Source organism: Poecilia reticulata, linkage group LG3 (assembly GCF_000633615.1).
Source record: "Poecilia reticulata strain Guanapo linkage group LG3, Guppy_female_1.0+MT, whole genome shotgun sequence".
NCBI lineage: Eukaryota > Metazoa > Chordata > Actinopteri > Cyprinodontiformes > Poeciliidae > Poecilia > Poecilia reticulata.
The window spans coordinates 4,999,577-5,022,074 of NC_024333.1; the positions used below are offsets into that span (position 1 = coordinate 4,999,577).

Here is a 22,498-nt window from a genome sequence, read left to right on the forward strand (position 1 = left end):
TGTTTCTCACACACTTTATACACCTGACGGAGAACAAAACACTGACTTAACTAAATAATCCCCCAATTTTAATGACTTATCAATAAGTTGTTGAGCCATTAGGAATAATAAATATTCATTACACTGAAACAATTCAAACAAATAGTGTTAATATTCAAATTAAAAGCTTGAAAACAATATATGAGGAGTGTTGCAAAAAAATCTGTAAAAAAAAAGTCCTCGCTTAGGTTTCTTGACATTTAGCAAATAGAAATAATTTTGGAAACTCTAATTAACCTAAAACAAGAAAATTTTGGACTGATTTAACTTCAGACAGCAAGAAAAGAATGGATGCATCTTTTCGTTAGATGTATGAAAATATCTGGTGTGAATTGTAAACAACGTTTTCCAAGTTTATGCTTTTAATCAAACGATAAATTGCACTTTATTACAAAACTGTGCAGTTTGAATGTCGGACACTTTCCAAACCTTAAAAACAGCTAATTGAAACTGAAGGATTTTCAAGGATTTCAAGAACCCGGACAAACCGTAGAAATCGTTGGCATTTTGAGCGATCCGGCCCTTTAAATCTCACACTTACCTACTGGGGTGTCCAGCTCCACGCCCACCCACACTCCGTCGGCGAACTGCGTTGTCCCCACGTAGCGCACAGTTCCGGCCTTGTTGTTTCCTACGGTGACGTACGCGCCCTCCATCAGCCAGTCGGGCGGCACGTCGTGATGACCGCGGCCGTCGTCCACAAAGATTTCCAGCCGCTCAAAGCCTTCAACTAGCTTCTGGTCGGAGAAGGAGAGCTCTGCAGGGACACTGTTGTGATTGGACGCTACAACAGCCATCTTGGTGCCGCACTGGGGGGGAGAGGTCACAACATCGTTCCTGTCAGCGCTCTGCTGCTGCTGCTGGGGGTTTGAGGGTGACGCCGCGTCGGCGCCCAGGAGGGACGAAGACGAGGAGGAGGGTTGGAGGACGTCGGACAGGGTAACCGTGGAAACGCTAGCGGAGAAATAGCCGCTCGACGACTGGCTGAGGGGGCTGAGGGGTGTGGTGTCATGCGGGTCATGCACAGGAAGAGGAGGGACGTCCGGAAACTCGGCCCTTCGGTCTTTGGCAGCGGGTCGTGGGGCAGCAGCCTGCAGGGGGCCCAACGTTTGCCACGGCAACAGAGGGACAGGCGACAGCATGCAGAGAACAATAAGTCAAAAAAACCCACCAAGGATAAAAATCAGCAATCTCAAAACTCTTCATTGTGAGCCAACAGGATGTAATATTTAGTTCATGAATCCAGACAAATGTTTAATCTAATAAAATACAGAATATGGTTGTCAGTGTTGTTGGTTCTGCAGAAACTCCCATTTCAGCAACCGTTGCTACAAATACAGCAAATGGTAGTTTGATAATGTCACCTTCCGAAAATAATGGCCTAAAAGTCATTGGTTGCCAAAAAAAAGAAAAAAAAATCTATATTATAATCAATATAATCAATAAATGACTTGTCTGTTATTTTAGGAAGGTGAGAATATAAAACTTTTAATTGAAAAAAATATGTTAGAAGTAAAATAAAACTAGCTCCTGAAGTTTACATTTTTCTTTCTCCTAATATCAACAACTGACACCTTCTCACATTATTAACTGATTAATTTTGTGTCTCTATAAATGATGCATTCAGATTATTTAATGAAAACACATTTCAATTTGAACAAGGAATTCTGCAAATGTAAACATGCAAAAGCTTTTGTATGTTTACTAACTAAAACTAATCAAAAATGTTTCTGGCAATCCCCAAAGAAATCTCACCCGATTAGATGAACTAAGAAAATCTGCTGGCCACCGGAATCGACTGATTTTACATTCGATCTGCATTTGGACAGTTAGAAATAAAGTTGGCGGGCGCGTAAAAGCTGCAAGAAGTTTTTAGAAAAGTGAATGATTTTCTGCAGACAGGCCAGCTGTTCCCTCTACAGCAGAGGGTTGGATGTCAATACATTTTGCAGTGCTGCTCCGATCGCCTTTTTCCTAACAGACCTCCCAATTCTCATTTTGGCTGATGCCAATATTTTTGTCTGAAAGGTTGCTAAGTTGTTAGATTACCACTTCATATGGATCTCTCACCGTGTCGGGCTTGCCTCTGCTGTCGTCACCTCCCGTTGATGCAACGATGCGAGGCACATGCTGCTGAGTGACAGACAAAAGTTAGATCACACCTCTTAATTGCTCATTATGTAGTCTTTTTTTTTTCTTTTTTCGCTACATCAGTCGTTTCTGATTCCGCTGACCTGCTGGCCATGCGGCGAAGGTCTGAGCTCCTTCTTGTCGTCCCGAGCAGGAAACAGAGACTTGAGCAGTTTGGGCATCTGAGGAACCAGGGCCTTAACTGAAAGATAAGATGCAGCAAGTCCTAAACGACCTGGGGGAGGGGGAAGAAGGGGAGAGGCAGCGAGGTGGAGGCAGAGAAGAGGAAGGAAACGAGAAAACAAGAGGAGGTCCGGGAGGTGGAGGAAGTGTGAAAGATTAAGACGAGAAGTTGAAAGCAAGTCCAGAAAATGGCAAAAAAAAAAAAAAAAAAAAAATCACCAACATAGTGACAGATTGACAGAGGAAGCGTCTAATAAAACACAGAGGTGATTTATTTATCAGCTAAGCTATGATGCTCTAAATTACTGCGACAGAAATTCATTGAGATCATTAATTCTGTTCATTTCTGAAACAAAATTAACTTGATGTCACACTGAAATGGGAAATAAATCACAGTTAAACCAGCTAACCGTCAGAAATATTCACAATGAAATCATCAGACATGGCACAGCACTGATCAGCGACGACGTTGACAGGGTTAGAAAAGCAGAATGGGTGTAAAAAGATGAAAATCAAATAAAGAAAATGAGTTCCCACATTTTATCAAAGCTGAGGGATGTTTAACAGTGGGAAACATGGAATAAAGTGATAAATGTCTTTGAATCATCACACAGGAGAGGAAAACGATAAAAACAAAGAAGAGGAAGAAACAAAGAGACGGAGGGAGTGGAGAATGGCTAGAAAAGTAAAGGTGGTGGGGCAGAGAGGCCATAAAAGGCAGGATGTTTACCTTGCTCTGGTTCCTGGTTCTGTGGGGGGGTCATATTGAAGGGCAAGGAGGATGAAGAGGGGGAGGTAGAGTAGGTAGACGGGGATGAAGCCGGGCGAGGGAGGGTGCGGTGAGTGGGCATGAAGATATCCTGCTGACTCTCCCATCGACCCTGAGAAGCAAAGACAAGATTCAGAAGAAGGAAGTTTTCAGCAGCGGCGACTGCAAGTGGGGGGGCAAAGGGGCCATGGGACCCTCTTAAAAAATACTGACACTGAATCATGTTCAGGTTATTGAAAGGTATACAGAGCCATCTTCTTCGATCAAGACATGAATGCAGAACCCATTAAACAAATAAATACATTCATGAAGTTATATATATTAAAAGAACAATTAAAACTTATTTTCTTATAAAACTTGCCTTTGTTTTTATCTCATTTTATTAGCTTATTTATCAGTCAAATTTCTCATTTTCGCTCTGTTTGTAATTTTCCTTGTTTTATCAATACAGACCTGTCAGAAAACTAGAAGGCCAATTTAAATTACTTTTGTACAAAACTTGCTCTTGATTTTAGCTCAGATTTTTTTGATGTGATTGTAATTTTGCTATTTTAACAAAATAGGTCTGTCTTATAAACGAGGCAACGTGCATAAATAAAGGTCAAATAAAAACAAATAAGAATGGGTGGAATGCCTCATTATGACGCATCATCGGATCAGCTACTGCCATATACAATCATAAAAATTTAACAAATGTCTCCAGAGTTTAAAACCAAGCAGCAGGTCGGTAAAGGAATCTGTGCTACCTTATCATCCAGCAGGCAAGACGTGGACAGGTCCTGCCTACTTCCAGACAGCTGAAACATGAAACAGACGGAAACATTAGGAAAATATTTCTCCGCTTCCGTAACACATGGAAGAAACTGATCATTTATTTTACCCTGTGAACAGACGGAGAGCTCAGACTCCTCCTGCTACTCCTCCCCTTGCCAGTCAGCTGCTCCTTCACTGCTACTTCCTTTAACAAGTTCCAACAAATCAGAAACGTTTAGCATTCCTGATGATCAGTCATTGTTTGCAGTGCTGGGAGGTTCTCCTTCTACCTGTCTGAGTCTGTCCAGGGTCAGGATGTTCTCCAGGCTCATCACGCTGCGGAGGTATTTCTCAATAGCGGCCTCGTCATCTCCCGATTGGCTGTTGTGTGCGCTCGCCGCCAACCGGGCTAGCATCTCCCTGTCCTCTGAACCTGGAGCATCCTGAAAAAAGGAAAAAAAAAGAAACGATGTCAGGAATACTTTTGTGAGGCATTTTCAGCCAAACTCCAGCATCCTCCTGTTCCTCGTCTTACCCCAGGAATGTTGGAAACCACCTCGAAGGTGACGCCACAGCCAGGTATGGTACTGCGGGTTGACATCCTCCTGAGGAAGTTGTGGGCGAAACCCTGGCGACCCGGGTTGACGTTGACGCAGATCCTCTTCCTCAGCACCAGCTGCATGTCGGCGGGGTGGCTGAGCTGGACCACCGCTCGCACCGTCAGGTAGACGCGCTGCTCCGGCCATGACCCGCCGCGACTCAGCTGGGGACACTCATGGACGGTGGAATCCCACGACGCCTCAGCTTTCACCTGGCGGTCATTGAGAGTCATCACTGCAGTGTGAGCAGAAAGGCAGCCGGAAAAAGAAAGAGAGAGAGAGAGTAGATGCTCACCTCTCCGTCATAATGTTTGACAATCTGCAGGTCGAAGAAGTCGTCCTCGTCTTCTCCGGTCAACATGGCGTCCCAGCCTCCGGCTTCAGGCACTTCAAACTGCTCGTGGGAGCTGAGGTCGTCGGCTGGGGAAAACGAGAAAATGTATGTTTGATGAGAAACTGAGGTGACGTTAGGGCAACCTGCTCTAGTTAACAAAACTGATTACGTTTAAGGTCCAAGAAGAGGACTGGAATGTGCGTTTCCATCCCTGGTAGAGGCGCCCTGTGAACAGAAAAACAGTATTTTACAAGCACTATGGATGTGGGGTATTTATGCTTGGGTGATAAATTGATTTTATTGACCAACTGAATTTGTGATTTGTTTTTAATTTTCCCCATGGATTTTCATAGTTCGGAGTGATGTCAGCCATCTTGCCTGACAAGAGTGATTTACAGGTTTTATTTATTTGGACTTTGAATTCAGGCCAACTATATGACAAAATATAAGTCAGGCTAAGATTTTTTTTTTGTGAGAATAAAGACATAATGTTATAAAAATACACTTGAAATAATATGAGAATTAAGTCTTATTACCAGAATAAAGTTGTAATATCACGAGAATGAAGTAGTAATTTTATGAAAACTAAAAAAAAATAAAAAAATTACTTATCCAGGTTTTTTTCCCCAATTAAAACGACTTTTTTCTTGTATTCTTCTAGAAAAGTTGCATCTTTATTCTGCTAATATTATGACTACATTCCTGTAGTTAAACAAAAAGTCTCAAGGCCTGGCCCTAATACTTTGTTGTACAACTCACAAAAAAGGGGAAGATTGAAAAATAAATCACTTTTTGAAAATATTTCCTATAATTTCTCATTTCTTTAACAGAAAAGAAAACGACAAAAAAAAAAAAAAAAAATCTGAGATTTTATTTTTAACCCAAAGTACCCAGCCCTACAACAATCTGCTGAAGGTATCAGGCGACGTACCACTCTGCAGGAGCGCCAGGAATGCCGCTGCCAGCAGAGGGCACCATGACGGCGTTCCTCTCCTCAGTGAGAGTCAACCTCCACTCCAGTAGCTGCGCCTCCCTCTCCATGTCATCCTCTGTCTTTTCTGGAAACAAACATGGTAACATTTAAACATGACAGAGACAGTGAACATTTTCCGTTTTTTCAAATCTGTTCCTGGGGTTTAAATTAAACGGCATCAACCAATCATTTTACAACCGTTTCTCTCAAACGCCTGATAAAAAAAAAAAAAACATTGTGTAATTTCATGTGTGAACATCTGTAAATGTTACCTGCTTTGCTAACCAGGCTCTGCAGGTGTTGGTCCAGGTATTCCTGTCTCTTTGTGAGCGCAGCTAACCACTGCCGCCGCAAACGTTCCAGATCTCTGTCCTGTCCATCAAGGGCTCAGTTAATGCATTCTGTCCTTTTTAGACGCAACGTCACCTAGAGCATTCTGAAGCAGAAACGTGGAGCGCGTCGTGTCCGTTTAACGTACCTGGTAGCTGTCCATCTCGTCCCCTTCCTGGTTAGCTGTGCTGGTCCTGATCTCCACGCAGCCCACCGACACGGCCAGCACAATCTCTGCTATCAGCGGCATCGTGCCCGAGTCCTGAACCGAGCGCACGTCCACCTGGACTCGTCTCGACTGGCCCTGGGGTCGACGTGAACCCAAACAGCAGTTTGAACATTATAAATAAGCTTTTCGTCGTCCTCTGAAGTCAGGCCGTCTGGGACTGCGTGGGTTTTACATCCCTACCTGTCGAAGCTGGAAGATTCCCCCCGTGCTCACATCTCTGGCTGGAACTACTTCCACCGGAACAAAGTCTCCGTTTTCGTTTATTTCCAGGATCTGAATCCACAGTTCCAGGCGACGTGTGACCTCGCTCCACCTACCATCCGTTTTTTTTAGTTATTTACAAATCAAAATCTTAAAAAGTGTGACATACATTTGTATTCAGTCCTCTTTTCTCTGATGCTCTGAAAGGTATGAAGAAATTCCAGAGTCTTTGAATTTTCCACAGAGTTCTTAGCTAGAGTTCTTTATAACTCTAGCTAACATTATTAAAAAAAAAAAACAGAACTAGTGTTTCTAAATATGAATACAACCAAGACAAAATGCATTTGCTAAAGCATGGTATTTTTGTCATTAGGTTTTTTAAACACCACCTTTTTTTGCAAAACGTCTTCAGTTGTATTTTATTTTATTTTAAAACCTAAAAACAGAAATAAAAGGTGAGGTCTTAAAAAAAGACACATTTCCTACAGTACATGTTCATCAAAAATGAATATATCATGCAACAAACTACGCAAATTTGAACTCCATGGTAGAGCGTCTAGAAGACATTTTTGAAAGAAAGATGTTTAAAGTTGTCCTGAACACATGGAAGACACAGCAAAAACCAGAAAGAAGGAGCTCTGGTCAGATGAGAACAAAGCTGAACTTTTTAACCCACATGCAAAAAGTTCACATGGTGAAACATGGCGGTGGAGTAGCCAGACTTCAAGGAAAGATAAAGGTGCTGAATGCACAGCGATCCTGTCAGAGTCTGTCTGCAGGAAGATAAGCGAGTGTGTGAGGGTCTACCTGTCTCGTAGCGTCCGCGTTTTGGCCTGGATGATGCTGAGGTCCCACAAGGCCGGGTTTCTTCCTGCGTCAGACTGCTTGTGTCCAAACACCTCGATGGCAACTGCTCCTTCAGTCAGATACTCGATGAAATCTTCCGTTACCGACACCGCCACCTCCTACAGCGTCAACAGAGAATCACATCTGTTAATCGCCAAATAATAAATAGATTTATCAGCAATAAATAAATAGATGTGATTCTATTTACATGAAATGATTAATCAAATTAATGCCAACGAATCAATTACTGAAATAATGGTCAACCAATTTAGTAATAGATTGTTAACTCAAAAAAAATATATATATATATGGCATTTGTTCATGCTTGAAAACAACAACATACAGAGAGCAGTAATTAAGCCAAAACTGTATAAAATATATACATTATGCATTGAAGGTAAGGAAAAAAAACTCTCTCTGTAAATAAGTTCTACTTAAAATTCTTAAAGTGCCACAATTTTGCTATCCACTGATGAATGTGTTAATCAAAAGAACAAAAAATAAACATGTTATTCCGACACAATATTGATGTTAAGTCAAACAGAACAGGCTGAGATTTTGAGAAGATTTTTAGCTGCAGATGCATCTTTTGCTACAAATGATCCAGCGTTTATTTTCTTATTTAATTAATACAATTTTATTTGCATCTTTTAATGTATTTACAATACTGCATTAAAAAATTTAAATAAGAATATCTGCAGAATGTGCTGATTGTTTTTATCCAATTAATTGTTAGAATAATCAACAGATTAATCGATGGCTAAAGCTATGGTCAGTTGCAGCCCTAAAATAATCGTGCATAAAAATACAAATATTGACGTTCACCTTGCAGCTGTCAAACACAACCATGCAGTGCGGGTCCTTTGAGTTGGGCGATGAGGAAGATGGGTCGACCTCAGGGGCCACGATGGTGGGCTCAGCCTCGTCCCAGAACGAATACTGACAGAAGACGAAGTTGGACAGGTGCTGTGGCAGACCGGTGGCTTGCAGTATCTTTATCTGCAGTTACACCCAAGTCAACGTCAGAGTCAGAATTTGAATAATAGTCCGCAGCGTCGAAAACGGCTCCAACGACAAAGCTTACCGAGCAGACGAGTTTGCGATCCTCAAATTCAGAGTCCTGGTTGTTGTCGGGTTCATCTCCTCCCGCCATGTTGTCCTCCAAGCCCCCTCCCACTCTCATGACCTCCACATGCAAGCGTCCTGCGACCTTGCAAAGGAAAACACAGGGGAGGAAAAGGTTAAGTTTCTGTTATTGCACTTGAAAAGAAGCTGAGGAGCTCGGGTTGTACCTCTCCCTTTTGGTTGATGATGGGAACGGCGTACTGCAGCTTCACATCGTAGAACAGGCAGGAAAGGAAAACGTTGGCAACGCCGATCAGACTGTGATTCTCCTGCTCATCAAAGAACGGGTCGGCTCGGCGGAAGTATGAACGCATTACCTGGATGAGGAGGAGAGGAAAAAGTAAGCTCTACAGGGGTTTCTGAAGTTAAATAACAGTCAAATCAAATTTACTTTTTCTCAGCATTTACAAATTCTACTTCAGTAATCTTGGTATCAAAAATAAGCTAATACTTGGGAGACTCAATCAGAAGTGTAAGTAGTGCAATCGCTGCTGTAGTTTAAGAGAAAATAAGGATGGAACATAAAATTATTTGGCTGTTTTTGTTCCTCACCAGAAATTTTTTTTGCATTATGCTGCATTTCAAACTTTTACAAATATCATAAATACAGCTACAAAATTTTGGAAACCATAGATCCACCTATACATGTGCAAAGATTGGTGCAGTTGAGGTAAGCAAACGGAAATTTACACAGGTTTTAGACCTTTTGATTTTGGCACCATCTGCAAAACTTACTGAACTTAATAAACTTATTTTTAAATGTCTAAAATTGCCTATTTTTCATCTTTTTAGAAACACACCTATTTATCTTTTATCAAATTATTATAAAACAACAAGTAATTGCTAAATTTTACTCCAATTGATGTGTATTTTTGGAAATCCAGTATAAAAGAAAAAAAGACAAATTTAGGCAAGCTACCAAAATATATATATATATACTCAATGTTTTTTGGCACTACCAGAGCTCCATACAATGTCTTTGATGAATGTTCTCGTGACCCTATCATGGTTTATAGCAGACTGTAGGGAGAACTCACTGGGTCGTCTTGGTGATGGACATGATAGTCCTGCCACTCCTGGTAGAGTTCCCTCATGTCCACCAGACGGTTCTCCATCTTCTCCAAACTCCAGATCTGTTTGCCTCGGCACCGCCGTCGCACCTGAATGGCTGGTTCGCTGAGCACCGCGTCGCGCTGCAACGCAAACACGCTGAGGTTAACGAGCTGCAAGCGGGCGCATGTCGGCGCGGTCCTGTCAGAGGTTCATTGTGAGGCACGAGACCTTGCGGTTTGCGTTGAGGTTGTCTGACGGAATTTGCAGGGTGACTCTGTACTCGGTATGGCGCTCCAGCTCGTCAGAGATGAAACACGCTTCCTGCACCAGGAGGTTTGCTCTCACTATCTGCTCCCTGAGCCTCCGGAGACTCCTCACCAAAACCACCTCCCTGGAAGACGATGGGAGAAGGACGTCGAGTCAAAAAACAGTCAGGAGGAATTAGGGATGAGAATTGGTTGATATTAACCGATATTAATACCAATGATAATTAATATATAATTCCTAAAAGCACTAAAACAACAAAAACAAATGGAGTTTTTTTTCCGGCTCAACAATAATCTAGGAATATCATAAAATAGAAAGTGTTATACTTAACATTTTCTATTGATATAAGATTTTAATTTCTTAGTAATAATTTCACTCTAATAAAAGATAAAAGTCTTAACCTGCATCAACCACCTGAGCTGGCAGGACACAGAAACAATCCATGAGCCATAAATGGAACCCCCATCTGCACTTTGGACAACCCTGGTCTAAGTGGATGAATTTAACTAAAGAACAGAAACTAATTTTAATCTAATAAACCATTAATAAACAATTAATGGTAGGTTGATTCTATTTTTTTTTAAGTGTACAGACCGTGAACACACACACACACACCTGTCCTCACTCCACTGCCTCAGTCTGCTCTGAGCGCTGGTAGAGTGGCTCATCCCTCCCACACTAAGCCGCTCCAGGCTGCGATAGTGAGACTGCTGTCCCTGCCCTGGCTGGACAGACGTCTGTCCTCCGGGCTGGCCAGTGGACAGGCGGTCTGGGTTGAGCTTCTTGCGGAGCTGCTGGAGTTCCTGCTCGTACATCTGCCTCTGTCGCTCCAGAGCCGATCGCTTCTCTTCCTCGTGTTGCCTCTCCAGAGACTGGAGGACCGCCTGCATGGGATCTGAGCACAGGCAGGACCGATGAGCAGAAGAAGAGGAGGAGGAGACGGGCTAACGGTCTGCCTGGCAGGGAGTCAGTGCAGCGTTCTGATAGGTCCTCTCACCGTTGCTGCCCAGGGCCTTCATCATGACCTCGGTCTGAGCGAACTCGTAGGAGAAGCTGACCTCGCTGGAGACCTCGCTGGCCGTGTCGCCGTCGGCGTCCAGCTGCTCGCTGCTGCCGCTGTTCTTCAACACACCGCCTTCGCCCTCCTCTTCGTCTGCTGGCCGCAAACGCCGCTTCGCCAGATTGATTCTTCAAGTGAAATAAATATGCGTCAGTGACTGTAATTGTTTAAATCAGGGGTCCCCAAACTTTTTCCTTTGAGGGCCACATAACTTTTCCCTTCTCTGCTGGGGGCCGGAGTCAGTTTGTAAGAGAAAAAGGAGTGCCTATATGTAAAAATTTATTGTTTTCCTATTGTTTTCCAGAAAACACAATCAATTAAAATTCTCTGGGATCTTCACAGAACAAAAGTCAGGAAATAAATAACACTATTAATAAAATAAATAACCAGATAACATTCTCTGGGTTCTTCACAGAACAAGTCAGGAAATACTTGACTTGTTCTGTTATGTCAAGTCAAGTACTTGACTTCACAGTCAAGTCAATATTTCATTATTTATAATGAAATATTTCATTATAATTATTTCATTATTGTAATGAAATAATAATTATTTCATTATTATTTATTAATGAAATAAATAATAACCAAATAACCCTCTCTGGATTATTCACAGAAAAAATCCAGGAAGGATTGCAGTCCGTATTTTCCGAACTATGAGCTGCACCGGACTATAAGCCACAACCCCAAAGTTAGTTTTTTTTAAACCAGTAAACATACACATATAAGCCGCAGATATCTCTGCCGCTCCAGGTTTTCAACAATGATGCAGCAGCAGCAGCAGAGGGGGGCGGACACCCAAAATTTTAGTCATAACAGGTCAATTGAATATCACATTTATTAGGGTTGAAAAAGAAAAAGTTGCCAAGATTAGATTTAACAGAACTAATTACGGTAGTTTCCGAAAGGTAACTAACAGTAAAAGTGCTGATCCTTCATGTCTGCTACTAGCATGTGCTAAATCAGTGGTCCCCTACCTTTTTATTACCACGGACCGGTCGAGACTTGGAAATTTTGTTGTGGCCCGGGGGGGAGAGGAGGAGGGAGGATGAACAGTCAGATAAGGCTGTTGGTGTTTCCACTAAATCCTGAATATGCCCTATTTGGGTTGTCTTGGCCCTTTTATTGCAGCCTGTGGGGTTTACCCTGACTGGGAACAAGAACACAACCTGTTGAATGCGACAGCCAATCAAAAAGCGTGGTGACGTAAGAACAGAGGGGAATCCCAAACAGCTGACATATCGCGCAACTGAGAGTCCGGTGGATATCGGAGATGATATGTGGAAATGTTTATCATTATATGTAAAGGTCTATTGCTTCTACATCGTCATCCGTGTTTGGTTATTCTAAATTTCCGCTATGTTGTGGGGTTTTACTGAATTATCCTCTGGAATCGGGATGTTCGTGACTGGAATCGGTTCGTGTTGCTCCTGCCTTGGACACACGAACCAATAGAACCTGTTGGACTTTTATCAGCTCTGTGGTCACAGAGGTTTGGAGAATTGGCAGGCAATTCTTAAATCTTTCTGTCTAAACCAGACTTAAGACTCACAAGTTCTACTCATTTCCTCTCGACCACTGCCCAAACGCTCGGACTCTGGTCGCTATGGCAACGCTTATATATCCCTTCAAAATAACAGAAGCGTCACAAAAACTAACATTTTACTTTCGTGAAAATTTTAACTCACGATAATGACTAACGGGAGCCCTGAACTTATTTCTCTGCAACGAGACGGTCCAATCTGGGAGTGACGAGAGACATTGACATCAGAGGTGTGTTGTTGAGCACAGCCTGCTTGGTCTCTACGTGGCAAAGCAGCTTGAAGCTTCATTGCCTCATTAGCAGCCGGTTGCTGCATGTTACGCAGAGCGGGCTTGTAATGTGGGACTCACCTACCGGTCCAGGATAAATCCATTCTCCTGTCTCTTTTCTCTGGGCCTTTTCCCCTTTGCAAAGAAACTTTCCAAAGACATCTGATCTGTTTCTTACTCATTTTGCGGCTTGTGGGCTCAGTGTTGGCGCGAAAGTAACCGAGACTTCCTTCCTGCTAAAGAGCCCCCTGGTGGTTGAAGAAACAGCTTATAGTCCGGAAAATACGGTAAATGAAAAAAAGTCTGAATGCTCTCTGGTATTGTTCAGGGGGCCGGACCAAATGTGGAGGCAGGCCGGATCCAACCCGCAGGCCATAGTTTGGGGACCACTGGTTTAAATGTTTTATTGTAGCTTTAAAAAAATAAATAGGTACAGGTACATAGATTTAAATTCTAGAAGATGACAATTTTTTAAATTTAGTTTTAAGGGAAAGAATGTTGAAAATTACCTGAAGAAGTGGTTGTTTCCCCAGAGGATTCGGTCACCGTGGTGAAGTTGCAGAGCACTGGTTACTGGAGAACCATTAACACACGTCCTGCAACACCAATGATTGCATAAGACCTTTAGTAATCAGGTTTATCTCTACCCCATAACATTATTTAATAAATATCAGATGTGGCAATATGTAGCTACAGTTCTTTATTGATTCTTTATATTGATTTTCACTGAAAATAAAAAGGAGTTATTTGTATCACAGCAAGTTAGCTACAAATCTGATACCAATTGGTCAGTGGTTAGTTGGGAAAGAACAAAAACAAGCATTTATTTACAAAGAGTAAACACATACCAACACTTCCCGGTCACACTGACTGAAGACTCAGCTAGCTAGTTTTAGTTTTTAGCTACCTATTTATATTTTAAAAAATTAATTATTTAATAAAAAAAAGACATAGGAGGAAGCACAAAATGGGTAGTAAGTTATTTAAAACAGCAGAGATATGTCCAGCAATTAACTTGGAGAACCCAAAACTAATGGTAATTTTTTTTACATATGCAGTATTTATAATCGCACAGTTTTTAGAAAAAAAAAATTCAATTTATGTCTGCAGATGATAAAATGTCCCAGTAATTGTTGCTATCAATGATAATATTGTTGTTTTGAAACATTCTCAAGCAATATGTTTATAACAGCAAAAGAATGCCAGTTTTCCATCTCAAAGACCAATACCGTATTTTCCACATTATAAGGCACATAGAATAGACGCTTCAGTTTGGGTTGTCAATTTGTTCCGTACCCTATTACACATCTACATTTGTAAATAAGCGGTCCCCGAGTGCTTTATATAGTAGGCTGCCCCAGTCGTTGTTTCACTCACGGTGTTGGTGTTCTGATATTGTGCCCAACTGCTTTCTGGGTAACACAGACCAACCAACACGCTGCCGCCGCAGTCTCTGTCTCCCCCCCCATCCCCCCCATCCCCTAAATGTTTTTTTTTTTTATTACATCTGATTGCAAAACCTGACGGTGTTGATCTGACTCTGTTTATTGGCATGGCATTGAAGCAAATCCGTACAGACCTGTTCTCCAACTCTAACGTGGGAATCTTGGTTGTGCCTACAACACAGGTTTGTGTTGTAGGCACAACTCCAAATAACCTCCAGGCTATTTGAAGTTGAGTTCAGCTCATTTGCCTAAGAAGTGTTACTGTGCAGATCCTCACCGAGCGTTGGGGTGGGGGGTGAGGATGACGGCGGTCTCTGCTGTAATGTCGATGACACAGTGCTCTGCCTGGATTCCCATCCCACACAGCTGGATGTCCTGGGAGTCTGCTGAGCCCACCCGCGTGTGTTCCTGCACAGCATTCACAATGTTAGAATGTTGTAAATAGCTGATACAAGGAAACCTCCTGCAGAATACACGCATTCCACCATGACGAGGATTACATTCAGGCGTCTGTACCTTCAGGTAGTACACCAGCAGCTCATTGAGGGCGGGATCTGCGTTCAGGTTGACAAGAAAACTTTTATCATCTCCAACTTTGATCCCTGAAGACTGAAGGGAAATCCCCAGACTCTCCAACTGCTTCTGACGTTCCTGAAAGCACAAAAAAGTAAAAATAAATAAAATACTGAGCCTAATTTCAGACACCGGCTGAACACAGCTGAGTTGCCGACCACTTACTTGTGCGATCTCCTCGGTTTTTCGGAGCTTCTCCTCCCAGGTGTAGGTCATCTCTTGGATCAACTTTTCAGACTCTTCCAGGCGCTCTTTCAACTCCGGAGCTTTCATCGACTGCGGAACAGGAAGCCGATGACAATGGACAGAAAGCAGAAACGACTTAATGTCTTAGATTGCTGAAGAAGTCTCACCTCGGCCTGAGTGAGCTGCACTCGCAGTTTCTCCACTTCTTCCCGCAGCTCCCTGATGATGCGTGCGTTGGGGTCTTCGTTGACGACGGCGTGGTTAACAATGTTCTTGGCTCGGTCGGCGTAGCGCAGCGTCGATAGGGTTTCCTCATAGTTGTCCGCCGCCGGGCTCACCGTTGCCACCATGGCTGTGCGACTGTTGCCCCCCAGGCAGTCCTGGAAAAGCAGTACAAACAGACGAAGTGTCGAAACAGTGGAAAATTCAAACACGTGCTCGAATAGTTCAATCAAAAGCGTTGTTTACCTTCAGCAGCCAAGTCAGAACAGAGTCTCTGTAGGGAACAAACTTGGTCTTGTTCTTGGCCGTTCCCTGTTCAGCTAGAGCAGAAATGACCAGGCCAAGTGTAGTAAGGGACCTGCAACAAACAATACACACATACTAGGGTTAGCGACCGTTAGCTTCTCATTACGCACCTGCTGCTGGCTGGATATCAATATAGATTATCTATGCAGTATAGGGTTTCTGCAGGTTGCACCAACTCCAACTTAAGACTTTTCAAGATCCTTTTGAATGGACCTGATGACCTGCATCTGAACATAAATGTATGAACTTCGTCCAGCTAGTTGGCAATTAATTTGCATTTATCCACTATAAACACAAAAAAGCTAGCTAGCTAACAAGCAAGGGTATGCTAGCAGTGAGCTACCGGTAGCCTCAAAAGCCCAATGAAAAAAAAAAAAAAAAAAAAAAAAAAATATATTAGATTATAAAGCCCTGACAAGACAAAATTAATGACCTTGGATCAACGTATTTAATGCCAACTTACTTTTTAAATTAATTTAAGCCATTTTAAGCCCTTAAATTTAGATACATGAATTTAAGACTTTTTAACGATGCTTTGATACCTTGAAGTGGGTGATCTGATCATTACACGTCCATTGCCATTGCTATTTTATCTTATGGCTTTCAGCTCCAGAAGTAAATGTGGCTCATGTGAAAACATGTTGCATGTTTCTGCTAAGAGCTTTGCCTACTTGTTGATGTTGCTTCCCTCCTTCAGTCGCTCTCCTGCTGCTCCAGTTTTTGCTGCACGTTCACTTCCAGCCAGGTCAACCAGACTTAAACGACTCACCTTCTCCCCACTCGTCTACAGAATAAACAAAGACATAGACATCTTTAATTTTTTTTCCACTCATTCACCTTTGTTTATTAGGCTAAGTTCACAGCAGGTCATGAGGCTCAATTCCAACGTTTGGCTGAAATCCATTTAATTTTCTCTTTTTTTTTGCGTGCTGAATGATGTTACTACAATCAGACTTCTGTCCCCTCAACGACCCGAATGTGCAGAATTAAGAACATAAAAGTCACACAGCAGCGCACTCTTTAAGAAAGTAATAACAGACAACAGTTTCCTAATTATGATTTTTTTTTTTGGCCATTGTTTACATGTGGTGCAGAATTATGATGCATTCCTCACGCCAATGACGTGTAAGTCAGATTACATGGGACATGACTGTTCAGACTGCAGGCACTTTGAAAACAATCAGATACACATATGCAAGTGGCGCAAATCAGATGTTTTGGGGGGTGAAAAGATCAGAATTGAGCCATTTAGTCTGCCGTGAAAAAACAAAAAACAAATCGGATATGGGTCACATATGGGCAAAAGAGGAAAAAAAAGAAAGAAAAGAAAAACAGATTTGGGTCGCATTTGCCTCCTGCATTAACGTAGCCTTAGTACCGCTTCAGTACCAGACAGTAAACGTTTACTGTGGAATGCAAACAAGCTGTGTTCTTCTCAGACACCATATGTAGAGAAAGAACTGTCAGAAACTCTTGCTGAAAAGGCTTTTTTTCCCTCCGTTTTCCTCCCACTTGTAACTCTAGCAGGCAGGTACAAGTACCGTCCTCATCTCTCGGCCGCTGGTATAAAGCTTCCCTCTGCATTTTTCTGAGGACCGTCAAAGAAGAGGATATCAGGTCTCCATCTGTGACTGCTCAGCAGCTGACGAGGTTGAATCCAACACCTCACCAACACCTGATGTCAGCCCATCGCCACGGATGTGGCTCTGACCAGCCGCTTTACTTTATCCAAGGAAGCTCAGGGCGTTAAAGCACACCGTCTTACGCCAAGTCATGTCGACGCAAAAAAATATATGTCCGCCACTGCTTTGTGAGGTTTGTGTGAGAGATCTCCAAGGTTATGTGTTCCTTTTATCTTAAACATTGTAGTTCGCTTTTCATCTAGCGTCACACTGAAATGTTTTACACACAACACGACTCCTGAAAGGACACAACGAAAAAGATAGGAGATAAAGAGCCGGTAGCCCAGGGTGCTGTGATACAGATCAGCCGCAAACGGGTACGGCTTCGCATTCCCAGAGAAAAACTCACTGTTGAACAAGAAAGATTTTATCATCTGGATAAATGAGGGAAAAAAAGGATACAAAAGGAACTGAAGTTGTGAAAACTTAAGAGGGAACATATTGGAGCAGCTGCTTACTGCAACCAACAGAAAACACAGTCTTTTGGTTCAGATCTAGACACATGATCAAGCAAGTGATATAATGATGAGGTGGCGAGAATCTTTAGTGTGGTGTTTTGTTTGCATGATTAGAAACTCTGTAACCAGGCTGGGTGATAACCAGATCAGGAGGTAGGATGTGTAGCGATAATGTGTCAAACTACTTGGCTGCAGTTTTAAAAAGGAGCCAAAACAGATCAACAGTCAAGATAAAAGTAACTAAACACACATTGCATTCATCAACAATCTGAACGGCAAACAACCAAATAAGTTGTAAGTAAGTTCAAGGTGCAAACAAGAGTACAGAGTGTTTTCCTGAATGAAACTAATGTTTCTTGGAATGACTCACTCAGCAGTTGTGGGTCTTTACTACCTCTTAACCGTTACGGCTTTAAATGTGCAACTTCAACGACAGCCTTCTGCAGTGCTGTGCACATGAGCACTGATGACCTGTTAGATTAAAAGGAAGTGAGGTGTCATGTTGTCAAGCGACAACATGATACCTTTGTTTCTGCTGCATTACTCTAAGCTAAAAATGATTTTTTTTCCACTAGCCTCAAAAGAAGCAAATATGGTTTTAATGAGATTTATGAGCTAGCAAAGTGACTCACTCGCTTGATGAGTGACCAACTTGGTGAATGACTGCGTGTGTGTGTGCGCTGAAAACAAAGCAGACTGTATCAGCTGACAAACTCGCAGTCATGACTGTGAATTATTAACAGGGTTTGGTGGGAGCCAGAAATAAGAGCGAGGAGTAAAGTGGGTCAGTGAGGAAAGGAGGAATGAGTCACTGAGGTCTTTCCTCTGAGAGACTCACCGTTGGGGCTGACGCCACCGCGTTCGGTAACTACCTTCACCCTCATCCCAGAGGGCGGCAGTTTGGATTATTTGAATTCCTAATCCTACTTTCAGTAATGGCTGCTGCATCCTAGGGCTTTCTGAAGAAAAAGTTTTCATACCACTTGAACTCCTCCACGTTTTGTAATTTTACAAAAAACCTCGGTGTGTTTTCATTTTGAAAGAAATTGCTGTCAAATGTTTTTTTTTTTTGGCTTGTGCCGCTGTCGTTTTGAAGATATTATGTTTCTAGAGGTCATCAAAGGTCAACTTGTCAGTCCACAATTACTAAATAAAACAAAATGTGGCATCAGTCATTTAAGCAGAAAAAATGTGTGTTTTGTTGTTATAATTTTTTATAATTAAAAAGGAGAAATGTTTCCAGGGGTCACCAGAGAGCAACCTGCACCCCCCGGAAACATTTATTGTTATCTTTAAAATGATTGTGGCACAAACAAAATGTTTTGCTGCACAAACACTTACCATTTATTTAGTTTGATTTAAAGGAGGTGGGGCGGGGGGTCAACTTCACTCAGATATAAGCATTTATATTTAGCACCTCTGACTCGATACTTCACACAGCTGATACTCCCTTAAAGTACATTTCTCAGGATACGCATCTACCAGTTTGGACATTAAAACTGACTTTTTATCAACCCATCTTTACGAAGCAGGTTGAGCTCAGTCAGACTGGATGGAGAAACTCTGCAAAGTGTTTTTTTCTTGTTGCAGATTCTTAATTTCGTGAAACCAGGAACTGAGAGGACACCGTCTGAATAAAAAGGTGACAAGCACATGATGCAGGGTAGCATCGGCTGATCACGGTTGAAGTTAAGAGCCTCTTAAGATCCGTTACATCTACAGTTTGTGACTCCTGATCATAGCTTCACACTCTGATTTAAATCCTATGTTTTCTTATCCAAAACTAAAATTTTTAGAATTCATCCATTAATGGGGTTTTTTCCTCAGCTCTATGTGTGTGTGATTTTATCTTACCCCAGACCGCAGGTCCTTGAGTGTGTGTGTGAGGATGATGTTGAAGACGGCGTGCGATCGACTGCTCTCCTCGTTCATGTTTGTGGCAGCGACCGTCCGAGATTTATTCCCCTCCGACATCAGAGACTCGATGTCCTGATGACACAAATAAATTCATTAAAGATGTCAGCAAAGAATTATACAAACTTTACGCTTACATCTGCAAAGCTAATTACATTTTCTGTGTGCGTGTGTGTGTGTTAGCTCTTGATCACAGAAGCTGGCACACAGGTTCTGGTTTATTCTGTCACTCATTCTACAGACTAAGGCAAAGTTGTCAGGGGCCACTTTTGCTGTCAAACTAAGTTTCAAGAGTGACAGTCTGCCTGAAGTGTCATTCATCACTGCAGAGTAGAGCAGGGGTCTCTACTCTGTAGATCTGACCTGCTTTCCTAACATCACTAGCAGTCTTTTTATGAAATGATTTTAATTACAATTTTCTGATAATTGTTGAGTCATATTTCATTAAATTGAGGTAAGGGGTAGGAATAAATAAGTTTTGCTTCTTCCTACTCCCTTTCAAATAGAAAAGTAGTGGGAAGATAATTACTTTGTTCCTAGTTATGTATGGACATGTTTTCTCTTATCCTACTGGTTAAAACCTGCTGTTAATTAAATAAAAAAAACTGCCTCTTTTCATGTGCATCCCCTGCAAAACTGTTTTTAAAAGCTGCCCATGTTATTTATCTGATTAATTTAGATTCTCTTCCCCTCCCCCCCCCCCACACTCGAGATCCACTTCTTCATATCCTTGTGTGCCCATGTCATGTGACATAATCTGCACATAGAACTTGGATCATATGGCTTGGGTTTCCTCAGCTGTCCCAGAAAAGTTGCGCAGAAAGCAACCGAAACACTGATCATTAAATTGACCTTTAAAGGAAAGTGCAAAGCAGAAGAACAAGTTTCGCTGGAAGTTTTGACCTCACATGGTTAATATGTACTGAAGAGGATTTGGGTCACTGAAAAGAAAGGAAAAAATTCTGGGTTTAAAGACAAAATTCAGTCAAAAAGTGGCAAAGGAAAGCAAACAGCACAATAAAAGGCACTGCTAGCTTGATGAGATTTCCTCCTTCGGTATTAGTTCAGCTCTTATGCGTGGGTTGAGAAATTACCTTAGTAATTATCTCGGGAAGTTGTGATTAGTGTGGCTCATTAGAACATGGAGGATTCAGTGTAATACTCTCCCCCTTAAGGATGTCAAAGATTTATCTTTGTGTTTTGCAGTGTCAGCCCTCTAAAAAGAATCTTACAAAGTATTTTTGGTCTAGTTTCTAGTGCAAATATCTTGGTGCACTTGAAATAAGATAAAATTAACTTACAGCAAGATACGAGCTTGTTTAAGTCCACTATTCCTTAATATTGATGAAAACTTGCTAGTTCCACTGGCAGATTTTTTCACTCATAACAAGACATGATTCCCATGTAATAAGTGAAATAATCTGTCAGTGGAACTAGCACTTTTTCATCAAGATCAAGGAATTATTGACTTAAATATACTCTTATTTCTGTCTTAACAGTTACTTGTGAGTTAGTTTTGTCTGATTTCAAGTGTTCTAAGATATTTGCACTAGAAACTAGACCAAAAATACTTTGTAAGATTTTGAGTTGGGTTGGAGCACTTGGGGTTTTGAAGGTAAATCAGCAGAACTAGGAACAGGAAAGCAATTAACCGACTCCAGTTGGATGAGAAAACCAGTTTAAACATGCTGCACTTGACTTAAATGCAAATCAAAGCAGCAGAGGAATTGCAAAAGTGAAAATGCAGCCAAGCATCTTTGGGAATCTGAAACCTCAAGAAGGAAATGTGATCACCGACAGTAAATGTAAAAGATAAAAGTCAATAAGCCTGGCGGAGAAGAATGAACGACCCACAGCTTTACCTTGTAGCTAGCTACGGCTAGGCGTGACAGGCCGTCGACGTAAGGACCCAAAACTTTGTGCTCCCTCACCCTCAGCGTCTGTCGGCCCCTGAACGCAAAACAAAACAGAACAGGGTGAGGAGACAGACGGACAACATGGCCGCTGCTGGCGTTCGCTCTTGGTGCTTTGTGTTAGCAGAGGGGTGACGGCGCCAGCCCGGCTCTTCCTGATGGTCACTGAACTCGGCTCGCAGGTTTCACCGGCACATGGCTCTCTGACCCCAATTCTGCCACGCTCCCGACAACTTCATCATTTGTGGATCTGCGGCCGAGGCGCATATGGCTGTCAGATGGCGAGCTTCATTCTGGGTCACTTTACCAAGGTTAAAGGTCTTGTACAGAGGGAGGGTCAGAGGTTATGGTGTCTGGGGCAGCAGACGGTGGTCTGAAGCCCTGATTTACTGCTGACCTGCTGGACATAAACTGGCCTCTATTGGTGGCTGCAGAGTAGGCTGCTAATCTTTTTATCTGCTGACCACTGCAGCCGTCACACTGCAACCTCCTCTGATTTATCAGCTCGACGGGTTTGAAATAATTACAACTTTACTACAGGTTAGCCGATAAACTTTAAGTGTTTTTGGCCACCGCTTCAATAAGTTTGGTAAAGATGACTGAATATTAATCAACTGCAAGAAAATAAATGAAGACAGGAGTTTTAAAGCAACGCAATGGAAAGAAAAAAAAAGTTATTTAATCCCTGCAGGATGTTGCGGTGTGCTTTGTGATTGTTATGGTCTTAAATTTCTTAAATTTCTTTTTCAAAAAGTTGCACCATTTTTTCAACTTCATTTTTGACTCTGCTTTTTCTATTGTTTCAATAAAGATTTATTTAAAATATATGAAAAAGAATCATGACCACAACTTCTATACAGAAACTAAAGAGAACTGAGTTTATTCCTAGCATTTACTAGCTAGCAGAGAATGTAAAATAGATAACATTAGTACTTTTATCAACAAGCTTAATATGGTATATTGGCATGGATTAACTAATTATTTAGCTGACATTATGTGAATGCAGCAGCACTACTTAACTTGCTCGGTTTGTTTGGAAGAAAAAAAATGGAAAAGTTTTATTTGGCTTCTGACTCTGGCTAGTTGCTAAACATAACGC

The 22,498-nt window shown here is 41.9% G+C and overlaps 1 protein-coding gene across 4 annotated transcripts in view; it reads right to left on the minus strand.

The window, feature by feature from the left end:
• kif13ba (kinesin family member 13Ba) overlaps positions 1-22,498 on the minus strand; it is a 50,099-nt gene that overhangs the window by 6,814 nt on the left and 20,787 nt on the right. For 2 of the 4 annotated variants that reach the window (XM_017304030.1, XM_008404835.2), the window contains exons 9-39: positions 21,349-21,436; positions 19,427-19,561; positions 16,104-16,216; positions 15,373-15,484; positions 15,072-15,284; positions 14,884-14,994; positions 14,662-14,796; positions 14,423-14,553; positions 13,210-13,296; positions 10,829-11,019; positions 10,447-10,726; positions 9,793-9,955; positions 9,549-9,704; positions 8,679-8,828; positions 8,471-8,596; positions 8,212-8,385; positions 7,348-7,505; positions 6,520-6,652; positions 6,259-6,414; positions 6,053-6,152; positions 5,739-5,865; positions 4,977-5,032; positions 4,769-4,893; positions 4,410-4,685; positions 4,165-4,317; positions 4,002-4,079; positions 3,868-3,918; positions 3,083-3,233; positions 2,274-2,404; positions 2,110-2,172; positions 581-1,130 (exon numbers count right to left, since the gene is read on the minus strand). In XM_017304030.1, the coding sequence (XP_017159519.1) occupies positions 581-1,130; positions 2,110-2,172; positions 2,274-2,404; positions 3,083-3,233; positions 3,868-3,918; positions 4,002-4,079; positions 4,165-4,317; positions 4,410-4,685; positions 4,769-4,893; positions 4,977-5,032; positions 5,739-5,865; positions 6,053-6,152; positions 6,259-6,414; positions 6,520-6,652; positions 7,348-7,505; positions 8,212-8,385; positions 8,471-8,596; positions 8,679-8,828; positions 9,549-9,704; positions 9,793-9,955; positions 10,447-10,726; positions 10,829-11,019; positions 13,210-13,296; positions 14,423-14,553; positions 14,662-14,796; positions 14,884-14,994; positions 15,072-15,284; positions 15,373-15,484; positions 16,104-16,216; positions 19,427-19,561; positions 21,349-21,436 (4,673 nt within the window). The remainder of the gene's footprint in view (positions 1-580; positions 1,131-2,109; positions 2,173-2,273; positions 2,405-3,082; positions 3,234-3,867; positions 3,919-4,001; positions 4,080-4,164; positions 4,318-4,409; positions 4,686-4,768; positions 4,894-4,976; positions 5,033-5,738; positions 5,866-6,052; positions 6,153-6,258; positions 6,415-6,519; positions 6,653-7,347; positions 7,506-8,211; positions 8,386-8,470; positions 8,597-8,678; positions 8,829-9,548; positions 9,705-9,792; positions 9,956-10,446; positions 10,727-10,828; positions 11,020-13,209; positions 13,297-14,422; positions 14,554-14,661; positions 14,797-14,883; positions 14,995-15,071; positions 15,285-15,372; positions 15,485-16,103; positions 16,217-19,426; positions 19,562-21,348; positions 21,437-22,498) is intronic. The other 2 variants (XM_008404836.2, XM_017304031.1) reach the window with 2 other exon arrangements.